Source organism: Thunnus thynnus, chromosome 12, assembly GCF_963924715.1.
Source record: "Thunnus thynnus chromosome 12, fThuThy2.1, whole genome shotgun sequence".
In the NCBI taxonomy this organism is placed as follows: Eukaryota; Metazoa; Chordata; class Actinopteri; order Scombriformes; family Scombridae; genus Thunnus; species Thunnus thynnus.
Window position 1 is genome coordinate 2,260,556 of NC_089528.1, and position 19,224 is coordinate 2,279,779.

The 19,224-nt window shown below is 37.1% G+C and overlaps 1 protein-coding gene across 2 annotated transcripts; it reads right to left on the minus strand.

Annotated features, from left to right (window-relative positions):
- Positions 1-10,529: 10,529 nt before the first annotated feature.
- Positions 10,530-19,224, minus strand: LOC137193587 (uncharacterized). 2 transcript variants are annotated; one of them, XM_067604812.1, is made up of 5 exons: positions 19,092-19,224; positions 18,548-18,940; positions 17,673-17,819; positions 17,376-17,434; positions 10,530-10,769 (listed from the first exon to the last, which is right to left on the minus strand). In XM_067604812.1, exons 1-5 carry the CDS (start codon positions 19,126-19,128, stop codon positions 10,650-10,652), a joined length of 756 nt encoding a protein of 251 aa, XP_067460913.1. In that variant the 5' UTR covers positions 19,129-19,224; the 3' UTR covers positions 10,530-10,649. The 2 variants fall into 2 exon arrangements, with proteins under 2 accessions (XP_067460913.1, XP_067460915.1); XM_067604814.1 differs by lacking the exon at positions 10,530-10,769 and adding an exon at positions 15,481-16,866.

Here is a 19,224-nt window from a genome sequence, read left to right on the forward strand (position 1 = left end):
GCAGAGCCTCAGATCTTCAGGCCAGCTGCCTCTGACGGTTCCTAAATCTCAGTTCAAGACTAAAGGTGACCCTCAGCTCCAGACCTCCCTGCCTGAGGATCTGAGACTTACAGAATCATGACATATTTTCTATCTTTCATATTATGAAAAGCCTTTTAATAATGCTTGCACATTGTTTTAATTTCAACATGTCTTGTTATTATTATTTTTATTGTATTATCTTATATAATTACTGGATATTTAAAAACTGTAATTTGTTCATTTTATTTGCCACCTTACAGCCCTGAAATGTTTTAATCCTGGTTGGAAATATATAAAGTTTATCATTATTATTCTCTGTAGCATCTGCAACATAAGAAACTCCAGTGATGAAGACTCTGGGCTGGTGGCTAACTTGAGATAAAAACAGGAAATGTCCTGAAAACAGCTATCATGTCTTGTTACATACAAACAGTCGTCACTGCTGATATGAAATGTAGCAGATCTATTTCAGTCAAATCATTGAATCTGAAGCAAACTGTAATCAACAGCCACAGACAGGTTTTATATTTGTGAGGTTTATTTGTTTATTTTCACAGCTCATCAGTTTGCAATCTTTTATTTCAGTGGTGAAGGGAAATAAAATACATAAGATGTGCAGTATCTATTCTTATAATAATAATAATAACAATAATAATAATAATAATAATAATAATAATAATAATAATAATAATACGTGTCTTTATTTATACATCACTTATAAAAACACATTTAAAAAGTGCTTCACATAAAAACAAACACAGCAATAACAGAAAGAAGTACTAAAAGATCAACATACAAACTAAGATAGCAAAACCATAAAACAGAATAAAAACTAGAATCAGGTGAAATCAGGAAAGGCGATGTGCTAAAAGTATGTTTTGAGCTCAGATTAAAATGAAGCCACAGACTCAGCCTGCCTCATTTCCTCAGGCAGGTGCCTCGGGGCTCTTATTTCAATAGCTCTGTTCCCCTTAGTCTTCAGCCAAGAATCGTATGGAAATAAACAATCAGAGATATATTGAGGAGTCACACCATTTATTGCCTCCTAAGTAATTAAAAGAACCTTGAAATCAATTCTAAGACATACTGGAAGCCAGTGTAAAGAGGCTAAAACTGGGGTGATGTATTCAAACCTGATTACTGTATGTATCACCACTAATGAATTCTTTATACAACTTCTTGTGTAGCTTCACATCCTGTAATAAATGATGGTAGAATAAGTGCTGAAGTCAGAACTTGCAGTTTTCTTCTTCTTTGGTCTCTGCAATGTCTGACGGATTTCTAGCGCAGCATAACACACATCTTCACCCTATGATTTGACATTTGTTATTCAGAATCATGACTATGTACATAGTTAATACTAGCTGTATGATTCATCATGAACTACTGTTAAAAACATTTATTTTATATTATGTTTCTCATCTGTAAGTGTAACATATGTTCACTAATTTGCAAAAATCAGAGGATGAGTGTTGTAAATGATAATTCATTAAAGTACTGTAAATTACCTGATTCAGTCTTGTTTGACCTCTAGTGTCAGCTGTTTGCTCATCAATCTGAGGTTCTTTAGCTGCAGAAATAAATAAAGGATCATCACACCATGTTACAGCCAAACTCACATAATAAATTACAAGCAGAGAGCTTATCTGAATCCAGGTTTCTGTGTGATTCAAAATTCATCTTGTAGATTAAATATTAATTATTATTTCTGAACTATTGAAAGCAAAAAGTTAAACAACAAAGCTCACTGGAGTCTGGATCAAACACAAAGTTGAGTCATTTCGCCTGATTAAACTCTGATCTCATAGAAAACAATATGTAGTTGTATGTAGTATGTAAGTGTTCATGACCACAGTAATCAAGGAATACAGATATTTCAGAGGATTAATAAACTGTTTGGTTTAAATTAAATTGCACAGGACTTTCTGGTGAAGAAAAAAATGTATATTTCATTGTCATAATTTTCTGGTCTACCAAGAGCTCTGCTCAGTGTTCTTGGTACAGTATTGACTCTGCCTTGTTGATGGATTTTTTCAACTTTAGCCTTCTCTGAGCATCGCCTTTACAGAAATATTCATAATCATTCTCATTTGAATAATGGATTATCATCCTATTCCAGCATATTTTATTTTTTTCCCTGTTCAAGCCTTTTTTCTAAGATCTCAAATGTAAATTTATCCCAAAACTTACAGTACTATGCATAAAAAATCTATAAAGACTATTTAACTTCAACTTGGGGTTTGTTGTAGCTAATTTTCACATATATGTTGTATGTGCACTTTTATATGTTAGACTTCAGAGCACAGATATTTGCGTTAAACAATTACATTACTTGAAACCACTTATAGTCACAAATATTAAATTCACAATTTTTAAAAAAAAAAAATCTTACCAACTAGGATCCTTGCTGTGACATTGCCATATTCATAAACATATCTGTAATTAATGTATCCTTTATCCTCCACTGTTTTCTTTTCAGTTCCACAGTAGTAGAGACCCGCATCCGAATTAGTGATGTTTAAAATGAGAAGGTCGTAGGATCCAGAAGAAAAGTTTCTCACAAAATGAAAATGGTGGAAGGGCTGCAGAGGACCAGTAGTATTAGTGGCGCCTATCAGTGAACTTGTTTTTGTTTTTAAAACAAGAGACGGCTGGTTTTCATGAGAACAGTTCCTGTACCACACTATGAATATTCCTGTTGATAATTTGCAGTCACAGTAGAGAGTGATGTTGTCTCCTGGTCTGACTGTCACCTCCAACACTGATCCAGAAGACTGATCCTGACTGCAGGAAACAACTCCTGGAATACAAACACAATCACAAAAGCAGGTTAAAATCTGTACAATGTTACATGATCTTCACATCAGATGCTTAACAGCAACAACACTGAGAATAGGTATTGTTTGATTGTCATAATGGAACCTAATAATTGTAACATAATCATTTAAAATTTTATCAAGTGAATTACCCAACAGAAAGACCAGAAAAGTTTGCACCCCGTCCATGTGTGATGTTAAAGAGTTAAAAGAAAGAGAAACAGATCTTACTTATAGACATCATGACCAGCGCAGACTTTTCCATTAAAGGAAAGGTAAGCGCTGATTGGCCAGACAAGTGGAACATTTTTGTCTGTGGTTGTTTTCTATAGGTGTGATACTAACTGATAATCTGCATAATTATGTTTCCTCAGTGAACCAAGTATTCATATATAATACATACAATCTGTTAAACCCCACTACATCTCAGCATCCAAATGAAGTGTTAGTATTTAGACGGTAGACTGCAGCCTAGCAATACTTGCTGTAGTACCTTTGTTGTCTGTGTATCTGTGGGTCGCTACAGACATGGAGATTCTGATACATATAAACCAGATGTAGACAGTACTCTAATCCAGCAAAGCTATGAAATAAAATTCATACTTGTACAGTGTAGAGAGGCATCCTTGTCTTAGTCTTCAAATAGAATCTACTGTATAACTGTTACGCATTTAAACTGTCAGTTTACTGTCACTCTGCAGCCTGTTGCCATTTTGAAAGATAGAACAGCGTTAGTTTAGCAGCTGTTGTGAACACCAGGACAAGAGGGAGGGCTAGTGCTTGTGATCAGTGATAATCACATTAATAGTAGCTTCCAATTCCAACAAGTTCTTATATAAATGTATTTGTCAGTGCTTAAAACAATGCATATAGCTGCTTGAAAAACGTGAGTATTTTCTGATCAACCAAATTCACACAGTTGAATGGACAAATAACACACCCCGACCTTTTTTCTAGGACTTTTGGACAATGCCACATCTGCTTTTTCTACTACTAGAGGACTGACATTATCTGATAACAAGAGGTCACTTGTCAGGAAAACATAACGTTGGCTGTTTTAAGATGTAAAACAAACACCAAATGCTGTTTCTAGTTATACTATTGATCAGGATTTGAAGAATGGAAAAAATGACCCACTAAAGGGCACAATAACCTTATTTTCTTTGAAAGTGATGTTAAAATGTCTTAAGGGTGCCTTTTTTTGGGCAATGTTACAGTAGACGTAAAATACTACTGCTACTGCCAATTAGAGCTATCCTGATGCAGCATGTGGGTAAAGTAATAGGAGAGCATACACTTTTGTGATGTTAAAAACCTACAACTCCCATTTTACACATTTTCATTTATTTTCATTTGTATCATTTAAAGAATTGGATCCTCTCTGCGGAGAAACATTTTCATATGTGTGTATCAGAAATCAAGTCTACTTGTCTTTGTTGCATTTTGGAGATGTGATGTTGTGTCCAACTATAACAATATGAAAAGCACTTTTTATACACTTTCACTGTCTCTGATAGCACATATCATCTAAGAGGATCTGCCTGAGGAGTTGAGATGATAGAAACAATGACTTTAGTGTCAAATCTCCATGGTGATCCCATGCAACCACTGCAATACTCTTGTCTTCCCTCTGGGACAGAAACATAGTATAATAGCACTGATACACTGTGTTCCTGACTGTGTATGTGCACAAGTATACACATCCCTGTATTGATGTTCACATTTTCTGGTGTGACAATGTGCAACCACTGATGCCCCATTGTTTTAAAAACAACACTCACCACATAAAACAGTGTGACGCAGAAGTCTGTTACTGAATGAGAGCAGAAGCTGCCCTCGATGAGGGTAGACTTATTTTTGTGTTTGTTGTGGTCAAGATCACTCTGTTATTCTACAATATCATCTACATTCTACATTAACATCTTTTACTTTACCTTTCTTGTTCCCAGGTCAGCCTGCTGCTGCAGTTTGACAGATTGAGACACTCAGTGACTGATCCTCTGCATAGTCCATGTTTTCTCTCTTTTTCCGACAAGCAAGTATATAAAAGAAGGATCTTCAAAAAAATTAATTATTGATTTTAACTCAACTTCTGATATTAATTTTAAGGATGCATTAATACCTCCTATGGGGGGAGTAATAACGAAGGTTATGATATTGTAACCCTGGTTCTATGAGCACAGGCAGAGCCCTCTACTGGACTCTATGGGTAATACTCCTCTCCAATCACATACATGCAATCCCTTACTAAAATTTGCATGTATGTAGTCGGTCAATGCCGATGGATAATTGCCCTGGGGGAGGGGGTCAGGTGAACCACAGCTGACACACACACACAAGTCCTGAGTCACACCTGTGAGCATGGACCTCGTAAAGGAATTCTCCATGTCCAAGAGATAGAACCTTATGAACGGACAAGGCGTAGACCAGGACACCACCGTGCATATGTCCTCAACACTCACCCCACTGAACAAGGCCGTAGACGCTGCCACACCATGTGTGGAATGCACTCGGACCACAGTGGGGGGGTCCACTGTGGTCCGAAAGCAGACTGTTCTGCTGTGGAAGGGGTGTGCAGTGATGCATTTGCTGCTGCAACGCCTAACATATCCAGATTGTTCAATACCAAAGCCAGCCATGCACCCAGCAAGAATATTTTTTCAAAATAGTTCAGCATGTCTCTGTGCTGCATTAGCAGAGGCTGCGGCTTTCTGCTCGCTGCCGGATGAGCTGGGCCGTAAAATCCTTCATGGAGGCGGTTGACCAGTTTTGGCGGGATGCGGGGGGGGACAACATGCTCCGCCACCATGGCCATGACCTTTGGGAAATCGTGGCGAACTGAAGTCGGTGGTAGATCCCCAAAGGTCAGCGAAGCTGCTGAAACAGATGAGAGATTGTCGACATCATCCATCAGAGAAGCCGCTCGGAGTGTCTCAGCTGATGCATCCAGTGGCAGTAGCAGTGGCAGCAGTGGCAGCAGTGGCGGCAGCAGCAGCGACAGTGGCGATGGAGAGCCAGATGGAGAGGTGATTTCAGCTTTACCACAGAGATCTATCTCAAGCTCCGGCTTGCTCTCGTTGCAGGGAAATGAGACGTCACATCATCAAAAATGTTCCCACCACTTCTTTTGTAAAAGGTGGCGGCAGCGGTGGCTGCGGCAGCAATGATATTGGGGTATGACGGGCAGGAACGAGCAGGTTCCGGTGACTCAATCCCTGGAGAAGACAGATCAGTAAGCTGATTCACCATTGCTAAAGAAAGGAGGATGGTGAGCGGCAGCGAGATGCTGCTTATATAGGGTGCGGACACACGTAATTGGTAGGCGCGTACATGCAAATTTCAGTGAGCGTTTGCGTGCATGTGATTTGAGAAGAGTACTACCCGTAGAGTCTAGTAGTGGGCGGAGCCTGTGTGAGATAGAACAAGCGGCAACTACCACAGCTTGAGGTTGAAGCGAATGCCGAGGTACTGTATCTTGAAGGTCAATGCCACCAACAGCCACTAGATGCTGGCTCCAAAAATACCTGGTTCCAATAGACTCCCATTGAAAAAGCGTCAACTTCTCTGTAGTAATACTAAGTCGATTTTTTTTTCAATGAGTCATTATGGTCTCAATTGCTAAATTTGGGCCCTTTAATAAGTGTGCTGTTGGTCATTTTGGAAATTATTGCTCTGGTGATGAGATTTGAAGACTTATAGTAGGCAATGATGTCTGCTGTGTGGATGCTTATTGACAGCAGTGATTGACAGGTGCTCACCCACTGCTCTCCCCGACTCCAGGACTCATGCTGACTCACACTCGGACTATTGTCACAACATTTTCAGTAAGTTTAATGTTACTTGATCATGAAAGCTGCCCTGTTAGCACAATTTAGCTAAAGTAGTTAACGTTAACCCAAGTGTGCAACACTCTGTTTTCGCTATGGTTCAAGGTAGTGGGGCGCGTTCCTAGAGTGTAAAAGACAACACCCTGCACCCAAGAAAACCAATGAGTGACGTCACGCTTCACTACGTTCATCTTTACAAACAGCCAGGTCAGAACCAATGCAGCAAAATAATTATTGGTCATAATATAAAGTTCCAGCTGTTTTAGAATTTATAAGATAGATAATATAGAATCATGTTGTGTAGATTGTCTTTTGACTCACACCTCTTCTGGTGGTCTTTTTGGTGCATCATTTAATGTATCTACCGAGACTGACCTCACAAGAAAAAGACAGGATCAGTGGTTTATGCAAGTCCCCCAAAATAACACATATTTACATTCAAATGAAAGACGCCTAGTGGCTGTAACATGGCAGATCACTGTTCATACAGTGTTTCCAGATGCCAGTCAGCTCTGTTTTTTAAACCATATCCACTATTATCACCTAATCTTAACCATGTAGTTATTATTGTAGCCATGACAACAAAGGCCTAACCTGAAAACAATACTCATTTTAATTTTGTAAGGCACAGACAAATGCTGTCCCCCCGATTACTGTTGATAAGAGCAGAAAATAGATAATAAAATTCTTGTATGTGTCACTCTGGACCAAAAATGTATTTTGTTGTTTAATTTAGAAGACTCATTTGGCCCATTTGGAGATTTTACCACAACAAGGCCACTAATCTGCAGCCTCAGTCTGTCTGCATGTTGAGCGCTGCCATCATATGAGGGGCTGTTTGTCATCGTGGGTTTCCTGTAAACCTTACTGATCTTATTGATCTATAAGTTGATGTTTATTTGATATGAGTGTGTCCATATGGACAATATAACAAGATTTATTTTTTCTGTTAAAAATACATTGGATATACAATGATGTAAATGGAAAGACATGCCCTTGGTGGAAAAATAGGTTTAATAAATTACGGCAGGGGATTTGGATGAAACCAGCAACATCTCCTGGTCTCATTTGTTCTTTCCTGAATTTCAGGTTATTTACTGTTACATTGGTGCTGCCAGGCGATACCTGTAACATTTACATTCAAATGAAAGAAGCCGTAAGTAGCTGTAACACAGCAGATCACTGTTCATACCGTGTTTCCAAATGAAAGTCAACTCTGTTTTTTAAACCATATCTACTATCATCACCTAATCTTAACCATGTAGTTATTATTGTATCCATAACAACGAGGGTTTCCTAACCTTAAGACAGTGCTCATTTTAATTTTGTAAGACACAGAAGCAACAAATGATTTCTCCCCAATTACTGTTGATAGGAGCAGAAAATAGATCAGAAAATTCTTGTATGTGTTACTCTGAGTCAACAATGTATTTTGGTGTTTAATTTAGAAGACATACTGGAGACACTATGATAACCAGTGTTTTGCGTTTCCTATAGCTAAAAATACTTAAGCATCATTCACACCTACAGTAAACAGCAGACCACTTTCTTTTAGTCAGTGCAGATCAGTACCATGTGAACATTCATAATAAAGCATGTTTTAAATGATCACTTCAATTTCATTTTAGTAATTGTTCAAAGTAAGAACAAATAAATCTACAACCAAAAATTAAAACAAGAAAAAAAACACAGTAAGGACGTGCACCAACACCTTCAACAGACCACTAAATTGCAGCTTTAGTCCATCTGCATGTTGCAGTTTGCTGTTGCATGAGGGGCTGTTTGTCAGTGTGGGTTTCCTGTCAGCCTTACTGACTTCAGAGGCTACATGATGGTTGAGGTTAACTTCACTGTTAACCCTTTATTGTCTGGTAACATCTTTGAAACTGGATGACAAAACAGTTTGTAATAAATAAGAAGGAAGACGTATCCATTGAACACATGCATTACTTTGAGTCTTACTCTCTGAGCTGAATCATCTCCCACATTACAAATACTTGGAACTGTATAAAACAGGGAGTCGGGGGATGATGCTAACTTGAGATAAAAACAGGAAATTGCCTGAAAACATGTTGTGACACAGACAAGCAGTCATCGCTGCCATTTTTAATGTAACAGATCGATTACAATTAAAAAACTTGAAGCAAATTGTAATCACCAACAATAAACAGGCTTTTCATCGTAAGTTTTTGTAAAGCTGATTAAGTGGTAAAGAAAAACACACAAGATGCATCTGCTCTGTTATACATTTTTTATGAAGAAAAGAACAACAACAACAAACCCATATATAACGTGATTGATGTCACTAACAGTGTGGACAACTCTAACAATATCAAAACAATTAGAAACAATCAACAACAAAAAAAGAAAATCACAACAGCAAGAATTACAGTGAAATGTTTTACTCTGTCTACAATGTGATATGATAAAAATACATTGAGCTTTTTCACTTCAGGGCATAACAAAGACTACATGTAATCAAAGTGAGGATACAATAAATGTGACCAGTTAGGAGAGGAGGGAGATACATTTTGCCACTGTGCAGTGATGACGCTACCTTGTATAGTGGGCCGCTATCCTAAAGGAGCCAATCAAGTGGTGAACCAATCACCTCCTTGTCTCAGCACACACTTGTTTAGATACATGTAAACAGGTGTGTGTAAGTGTATCTTGAAGATAATGTTAATGTTAATGCTGCCTAATGTTCTCTGGACAGCAAAATGGATTATTTCATTTCCCATCAGTGCTGGTCACTCGTTAACATGCAAGAGCTGTCTACATCTAGCTGAGACATGTACTTTCTTTATTCTCTCTGTTGTTGTTGCACTATTGTGGGCTGGGAGGAACAGCATTTTGTTTTTTTGTGTATGCAAATAAACAAAATCTTGAATCTTGAACGTTGATAGAGAAAACACAGACTTCTAAAAACAAAATATGAGCAAACAAATAATTTTTAAAATATTTGTATGAAACAAACATTCATAAAAAAACCCAGTATTTGTGCTTTGCTGAATAACGTATTTGTATTCAGGAACATAGTTGGAGCTAAATGACACAACAGCTTATGAATACCTCTTCTCATTAATTTCTAATGTTAACTTGTTAGGTCCTTCACACCCTGGTGAACCAATCACCTCCTTGTCCCAGCACATGCATGTTTACATAAATGCACATGCTCCTGTCGCACAACAAGTTAATGTTAACACTGATGGAGATGGAAAGACAAAATATGAGCGTGGTCATGACAGCAGGGTTCAGAAATCATTAACACTTCTTATCTTGCGGCCACAAACGTCTGTCTGTTCTGTAGCCTTTGTTGCTAAGGTTGGTTCATGGGTTGTTCGCATTGTCAAATTGCATAATGTGAATCGGATTTGGGCTCGAACATGTACGGATATACGTATATATTTGAGAAGTTTCCATTTTGAGAAAAATAAATTAAATCTGACTCCTGTTGACATAGCCTCCGTCTGTCGAGCTTCCAGAAGCTAACCAATCAGAACAGAGTGGGCTTATCAGGACGGGGGCCTTAAAGAGACAGGAGCTAAAACGGCCTGTTTCAGACTGAGGGGCTGCATAAAGGGCCAGTACTTTTAAACTCTGAATCATGCAAAAATATTCCAGTAGAGCCCTCCAATATAAATATAAACCCGAAAAAATGCATTATACACTACATCGCCTTTAACTATCTGCTTCAGGGATCAGAGGTCATGTTTTAATTTTTTTAAATCAACTGTCTCTGTGACTAAAATCAAAACAAGCTTGAACAGAGAACGGTTGATTGGATGGTAAGGCTGAGTAAGCCTTTTGGTGCTATTGTTTCATATTGGCTTAAAAAAAGGAAAAAAGGAAAAAATTCCTCTGTTTCAGCAGGAGTTTGTACTTTACTATATTGCTCAACTTTTCTACAGCGTGTGAGCTAAATGACACAATGGCTTATGAATACCTCTTCTCATTAATTTCTAATGTTAACTTGTTAGGTCCTTCACACCCCAGAAGTATTGATGGCAGAATATGTGCTGAAGTCAGAACTCTGGATTTTCTTCTTCTTTGGTCTCTGTGACGCTTGACGAATTTCCAGTGCAGCATAACACACATCTTCATCCTGAGATTTGACATTTGTTATTTAGAATCATGAACATGTACTATACAGATGTACTACTTTGATGTCTATACTTCACTATTAAACACATTGGAGCGAGAATCATAGATCAGTGTTGTTGCTGTAAAACATCATATACTGTATGTGCAACGTCTTTCTCAATGTATAAATGTTTAGTAATCATTGGGCATCATGAATAATTGCTCCATTATATATAACTGTGCCAGTGAGTCAGTATGAACAACACCAAGGTCCCACCATTGAAACACCAAATGAAATGGAGCCATTATTGATAATTAATTAAAGTAATTAGATAACATGTTTTATATTTATATATTTTTTATATTCTACTTTTAGACAGTCACATACTTTTGAAAAGTGATTAAATTAATAATGTAAATTACCAGATTCTCTGTTGTTCCTCTGGTGTCAGGTCTTTGTTGGTCTACTTTAGGTTCTTTAGCTGCAGACATGAATATAACATCATTACATCATAAAAGTCAACCTCACAAAATACCTTAAAGAATATTAACTATTGTATCTAAAGCCAGTTATGAGGTTAAAAACAAGCTTTTAGATACAAATTTGACAATATCTCTGGATAACAAGTTAAGCTACAAACATTTAAAGAACTAGTCATCAAAGTAATCTAATGAACTGAGGATAGAAGGACCAAGTGGATAAAAGTGACATACTGTACAGTAGGTACCTGTTTTCTGGCGGAGCTGATAAACCAAAAGAGAGAAGAGGAGAGAGGAGAGAACAGCCAGAGATGGACAGAGAGAGAACAGCAGCGTCCAGCACACACCACAGTCTTGTTGGAGGGTTGAGGTTTGGTAATCTGGCTCACTGGAGTCTGAATCAAACACAAACCAGTGAGTGAATGTTTGTGATTCCAATGTTATAGATACATAATGGAAATTAAAACTTGTTCACATGTTTATTATAATTTATGTGAGTGGCAAAAAAAAAAAGACATTGCCATTATTATTTGAGCCCTTCACAGTACTCTTGGTGCAGTATTGAGTTTGCCTTCTAGATACACTTTTTCACTTTGGCCCAGATTCTGATTTGCCTTTAGACTAAAGAAACAACCAGATTCACATCTACAATCATTCTAATTTGGCTTCTGTCTTAATTATGATTTATTAGGCTCATAAATGTCAACAGTAAGTGCAACAGGAAACTTTTTCCCCATTTGACCCTGTTATCTACAAATGGAAAATTATCTCAAAACTCACTATGCAGAAAAATAAAAATAAAATATTGGGTTTACATTTATCATGACTCATAACACTTCAGATCCAAGAGGTCTCTGATTTGGCAGGAATCCTTTGTAACAATGAAACAGCATTTCCTTCCAGATAGGCAGTTGTTTTACTCTGGATTCAACCTCATGACCAGCTAATGATGTTTGTATGTGCACTGTGACATCATGAAGGCTCAGCTACTTCTTATTTTTCAAATGCCCACATTAATGTAAGCCCACATTTTCTTCCTGTGTGGTGGTTAGTTGGTTAAATGGTTAGATCTACTGTGTAGATAATTCACACATATAGAGAAGTCAGATGAGACTACTTACTGACTACGATCCTTTTGGCATTTCCATAAGTGTAAACATGTCTTCGATGAATTGTTGTCTCATCCTCCACCTTGGGCTGTTCAGTTCCACAGTAGTAGAGGCCCTCATCTGAATCAGTGATGTTCACGATCAGCAGGTCGTAGGAGTGAGAGGATTCGTTCTTCACCAAATGAAAACGAGGGAATGGATTCTGAATTTTTGTTGCGTCTATGTCTTCAATTTTTGTTGTCAGAACAAGAGAAGGCTGGTTCTCATGAGAACAGTTCCTGTACCACACTATGTATACTCCAGATGATGTTTTGCAGTCACAGTACAGAGTGATGTTGTCTCCTGGTCTGACTGTAACCTCCAACACTGATCCAGAGATCCCATCATGACTGCAGGAAACAACTCCTGGAATACAAACACAACAATTAAAGCAGGTTGAAATGTTACAGTGCAACATTTCACGTTATAAAAGATGCAGGTTACTGATGAGTTAATTCTCAAAATGGGACCAATTGTAATGTAATCTTCAAAATGTAATATCAAAATAATTACCTAAGAGAACAAGTAGAAAAACATGCAGCCCGTCCATGTGTGATGATGACCTGTAGCTGACAGGCAGCGACACTGTTCTTACTCACGGATGTCACGACCAACGCACACTTTTCCATTAAAGGAAATGTAAGTCATGATTGGCTAGTCTAATGGAACATCTTCTTCTGTGGTTGTTTTCTATTGGTGCAATGGTAAGTGTTGCTTTTTGCATTGATGTTAAGATTAAAAAGATTTCTTCAGAAGACACTTGAAGAAAAGTACCTGATAAAAACAACCACACTGCAAATCCCAACTGAGGAGCCAATACAGAAGTGCAGTTTATACTTATGAATATACTGATGTACAGAGACAACGAATAGACCTTCTAATTAAGCAAAGGTATAAAAACATGACACAGATATATAGTGCACTGTACAGCAGTAGTATTGTTAGACTCTAAATGGTCAATTTGTTGTCACTGTTACTCCAACAGGGATGTGATCCACTAGAGGGAGTGAAACACTATTGTCTGCTTATGTTTGCATTAAATTGATAATATCAAGCTAAAAGGCTGTAAAGTCTTTAGGAAGAATGTTTTGGGGTAATGTCACAGTAGATGTAAATACTACTGTTTTTTACTGACTTTATTGTGTTTGAAAGTTTGAACTCCTCTTAAATGAAAAACATCTGGACCCTTGATGAAACCTTTTTAACTGCATGGATCAGAAACCACTATTTGGACATGAGCTGCATGGTCATAACTTACAACAACTAACAACAAACAACTTACTCATTCTGAACTAATACAGTGCATACCTCTGTTTGTGCTCAAGTACACGCCGCTCATGTTTGTGTCGGTATGCACGTAAGGTGTGATCTGCTCGGCAACCTGCTCTGTTGTTTAAAAATCACTCTGCTCACCACATACAGGATACACTGTGAAGAGTGAAACAGAGGTTTATGTCTTCATAAGATCAAAACATGTCTGTTGTGTTTCTGGCTGAGAGCATTTAGATGTTTTCATATTCAAGTACATTGTTACATGTTTTACTTTCCTCAATAGTTTCTTATTTTGGGTGAGAATCTGTGGAATTCTCCTTCAGGGATTTGGATTTTCTGGTCAAAACTAATAGAACAATATAAGTATTTGTTTTGATATAAAACTGCAGCAACTGTATTAAGAATGAAGATAATACAAAATTTAGAATCAAGATGACCCCTTGTCCTCTAGTTTAGAGTGATGTGGACAACATGGGGTCAAACCTCCTCTGGTATCTTTTTTTGATTCAATACTTAACATTTCCACTAGAGGTCAGGAGAGTTTCACATGCAGCTAATGTGACTAACTGTTCAGAGATAACACCATCACCATTTCTTTACCCTCCTCTGTTTGTTTCAATAAAACACTTCAAGTGAAAGTGCTCCTGTGTAGACTATACCATTCCTAAGTGTCACTGAAAAAGCAGTTGTTAATTAATGTGTGAACAAGTGAAAATTCATCAAAAAATCATCCATCCTACATGAACTCGCAGTGTTTAAACAGTGCAGAGGGTGTCACTGATGAAGTTATGTTGTGGTCACTCTGTGACATAGTCAGAAATACACTGTACATCTAAATGTAGCTGTGGTGGCTGCAGAGCTGCTACATTCTGGCTTTGTTGTATAGTATCTGCCTTAACAACACCCAGTTCAACAGTCAGTTGAGGTTTACTGTATACCATTGTAATATGAACCGTTTTAAAGCATTTTTGAGTTAGAATAATGTAATGATCAAGAGGAAAAAACAAAAAAGACCAGATGGTTTTCTGTCATCTGTGGTTTGTGTGTGTGTGATTTGAAGGATGATCTGTGTTCTCAACATCTACAATGAACCCTGCAAAATGAAGCCGTTTGATACCTTCAGCAGGCCACTAATCTGCAGCCTCAGTCTGTCTGCATGTTGAGCTCTACAGTCATATGAGGTGCTGTTTGTCATTGTGGGTTTCCTGTAAACCTTACTGATCTTATGGACTTCATGATGTGGCTTAACTGCCAACTGTGTATTATCTTGTAACTTCTTAAAAACTAGGTGGCAGGGCCATTCTGTGAACTATAACACATCTATTTCAATTACAAAAAAGAAGCTGAGGCAAATTTGGCAACAACAAACAATCTATCTAGAGGTTTGTGTGCATATCAGTTTTTAATCAGTTATTTTAAAGGTGGAAGGAAATAAAACACACAAGCTGCATCTATTCTGGGATGAATGAATGAATGAATTAAAGAAGGAATTGAGTCTGTGGACGTGTTTTTTCATTAATGACTTTGTGACATCTTTTATATCTTTTATATGTAAAAAGCCTTTTATTAATGCTTGTACATTGTTTAATTTCCAACATGTCTTGTTATTATTATTATTATCTCATCATTATTGTATATTTAAAAATTGTAATTTATGAATTTTAGTTGCCTCATTACAGCCCTGAAATGTTTCCATCCTGGTTCAACTGTGTAAATAACAGCAGTCATCACTGCTGATATGAAATGAAGCAGATCGATTTCAATCAAATAATTGAATCTGAAGCAAATTGTAAACAACAGCCACAGACAGGTTTTATATTTGTGAGGTTTGTTTATTTTCATAGCTCATCAGCGTTCAATATTTTATTTAGGTGGTGAAGGGAAATAAAATACACAAGATGTACAGTATCTATTCTTATATTATTATCATTCTTATTATTATTATAACAACAGCAACAAGAACAATAATACTATTACTACTACTACTACTACTACTACTACTACTACTACTACTACTACTAATAATAATAATAATAATAATAATAATAATAATAATAATAATAATAATAATATCTTTATTTATTTATTAGCACTTATCCAAACACAGTTACTTCACAGGAAAACAAACAAACAGCAATAACAGAATAAAAGTACTAAAAGAGCAACTTAAAACTAAGATAGCAAAACCCATAAAACAGAATATAAACTAGAATCAGGTGAAATCAGGGAAGGTGATGTGATAAAAGTACATTTTGAGTTTAGATTAAAAGGAAGCCACTGACTCAGCCTGCCTCATTTCCTCAGGCAGGTTGTTTCAGAGACTCAGGGCTCTTATTTCAAAAGCTCTGTTCCTCTTAGTCTACAGCCGAGAGTCAGAACAGATATAAGGCCCCTGCCTGAGGATCTCAAAGTGTGAGCAGGGTCGTATGGGAATAAACGATCTGAGATATATTGAGGAGTCAGACCATTCAGTGCCTCTTAATTAATTAAAAGAACCTTGAAATCAATTTTAAAACACACTGGAAGCCAGTGTAAAGAGGCTAAAACTGGGGTGATGTGTTCAAACCTGTTTACTCTGGTTCAAAACCTGGCAGCTGAGTTCTGTACTGTCTGTAGCTGCTCTACAGTTTACTATTTAGGCATGTAAAAAGGCTGTTACAGTAATCCAGGTGTGATGAGATAAAAGCATGTATATTCTGAGAAGAATGAATGAACAAATGAACGCAATGAATTCAAATAAATGTGGTTCAGGCCACTAACAGAGGAAAGTCCAAAACAATTAGAAACAATCAGAAACAGTTGAAGTGGAAGTACACAGTGGAAGCACTGATGGCTTCATGAACTACTAAATAATACAGTAAAACAACAGTTACTGTATATTTATCCTCATTGGAGAATTGACACAAAAAAGTAGAGTTTAGTATGAACTTTTCCAAACAAACAATTTCTTTCAACCTTCACAAAATAGTAGGCTAGTTTATACATACACATTTTCTCACAGGTCAGTTATTGATGGTAATGACTGTTGCTTAAATCTAAGCTAAATAGTCTATATGTCTAGTCTATATGTATCACCACTAATGAATTAATTATACAACTTCTTGTCTCCGTTTATACCCTGTAATAAATGATGGTAGAATAAGTGCTGAAGTCAGAACTCAGAGTTTTCTTCAGTGATGCCTGACAGGTTTCCAGTGCAGCGTAACACACATCTTCACCCTATGATTTGACATCTGTTATTAGAATCATGAACATGTACTATACAGATGTACTACTTTGATTGTCTATAATTCAATATTAAACACACTGAAGCAATAATTGAGGATCAGTGTTGTTAGTGTAAAACATCTCATATTTTAAGTGCAAAAATGGAAAGACCTGTGTAGTGAAGAATAAATTGAAACATGCAAACCAATAAACATTTCTCATTGATAGTATTTTCACTTGTTATAGCAGGAAAAGCACACGTCTTTCTCAACGTATTAATGACTAGTAATTATTGAGCATCATGAATAATTGCCCCACTATATATGACTGTGCCATTGAGTCATTATGTACGATATCAAGTTCCCACCATTGAATTACTGCATGAAATGCAGCCGTTATTAGTGTAATTAGATAACATGTTTATCTGAGACAGGATTTATACCTGTGTGACAAGTGAAAATGTTGGTCATGAGAAAGTCACATACTTTTGAAAAGTGATTCAAGTTTATACTGTAAATTACCAGATTTCCTGTTGTTCCTCTGGTGTCAGGTCTTTGTTGGTCCACTTGAGGTTCTTTAGCTGCAGACATGAATATAACATCATTATACCATAAAAGTCAACCTCACAAAATACTTTAAAGAATATTAATTATTGTATCTAAAGCCAGTTATGAGGTTAAAAACAAGCTTTTAGATACAAATTTGACAATATCTCTGGATAACAAGTTACGCTATAAACATTTAAAGAACTAGTCATCAAAGTAATCTAATGAACCAAGGACCAAGTGGATAAAAGTGACATACTGTACAGTAAGTACCTGTTTTCTGGCAGAGCTGATAAACCAAAAGAGAGAAGAGGAGAGAGGAGAGAACAGCCAGAGATGGACAGAGAGAGAGCAGCAGCGTCCAGCACACACCACAGTCTTGTTGGTGGGTTGAGGTTTGGTAATCTGGCTCACTGGAGTCTGAATCAAACACAAACGAGCGAGTGAATGTTTGGGATTCCAATGTTATAGATACATAATGGAAATTAAAACTTTTTCACATGTTTATTATAATTTATGTGAGCAGCAAAAAAAAAAAACTACATTGCCATTATTATTTGAGCTCTTCACAGTACTCTTGGTGCAATATTGAGTTTGCCTTCTAGATACACTTTTTCACTTTGGCCCAGATTCTGATTTGCCTTTAGACTAAAGAAACAACCAGATTCACATCTACAGTCATTCTAATTTGGCTTCTGTCTTAATTATGATTTATTAGGCTCATAAACGTCAACAGTAAGTGCAACAGGAAACTTTTTCCCCATTTGACCCTGTTATCTGCAAATGGAAAATTATCTCAAAACTCACTATGCAGAAAAATAAAAATAAAATATTGGCTTTACATTTATCATGACTCATAACACTTCAGATCCAAGAGGTCTCTGATTTGGCAGGAATCCTTTGTAACAATGAAACAGCATTTCCTTCCAGATAGGCAGTTGTTTTACTCTGGATTCAACCTCATGACCAGCTAATGATGTTTGTATGTGCACTGTGACATCATGAAGGCTCAGCTACTTCTTATTTTTCAAATGCCCACATTAATGTAAGCCCACATTTTCTTCCTGTGTGGTGGTTAGTTGGATAAATGGTTAGATCTACTGTGTAGATAATTCACACATATAGAGAAGTCAGATGAGACTACTTACTGACTACGATCCTTTTGGCATTTCCATAAGTGTAAACATGTCTTCGATGAATTGTTGTCTCATCCTCCACCTTGGGCTGTTCAGTTCCACAGTAGTAGAGGCCCTCATCTGAATCAGTGATGTTCATGATCAGCAGGTCGTAGGAGTGAGAGGATTCGTTCTTCACCAAATGAAAACGAGGGAATGGATTCTGAATTTTTGTTGCGTCTATGTCTTCAATTTTTGTTGTCAGAACAAGAGAAGGCTGGTTCTCATGAGAACAGTTCCTGTACCACACTATGTATACTCCAGATGATGTTTTGCAGTCACAGTACAGAGTGATGTTGTCTCCTGGTCTGACTGTAACCTCCAACACTGATCCAGAGATCCCATCATGACTGCAGGAAACAACTCCTGGAATACAAACACAACAATTAAAGCAGGTTGAAATGTTACAGTGCAACATTTCACGTTATAAAAGATGCAGGTTACTGCATGAGTTAATTGTCAAAATGGGACCAATTGTAATGTAATCTTCAAAATGTTTCAAAATCAAAATAATTACCTAAGAGAACAAGTAGAAAAACATGCAGCCCGTCCATGTGTGATGATGACCTGTAGCTGACAGGCAGCGACACTGTTCTTACTCACGGATGTCACGACCAACGCACACTTTTCCATTAAAGGAAATGTAAGTC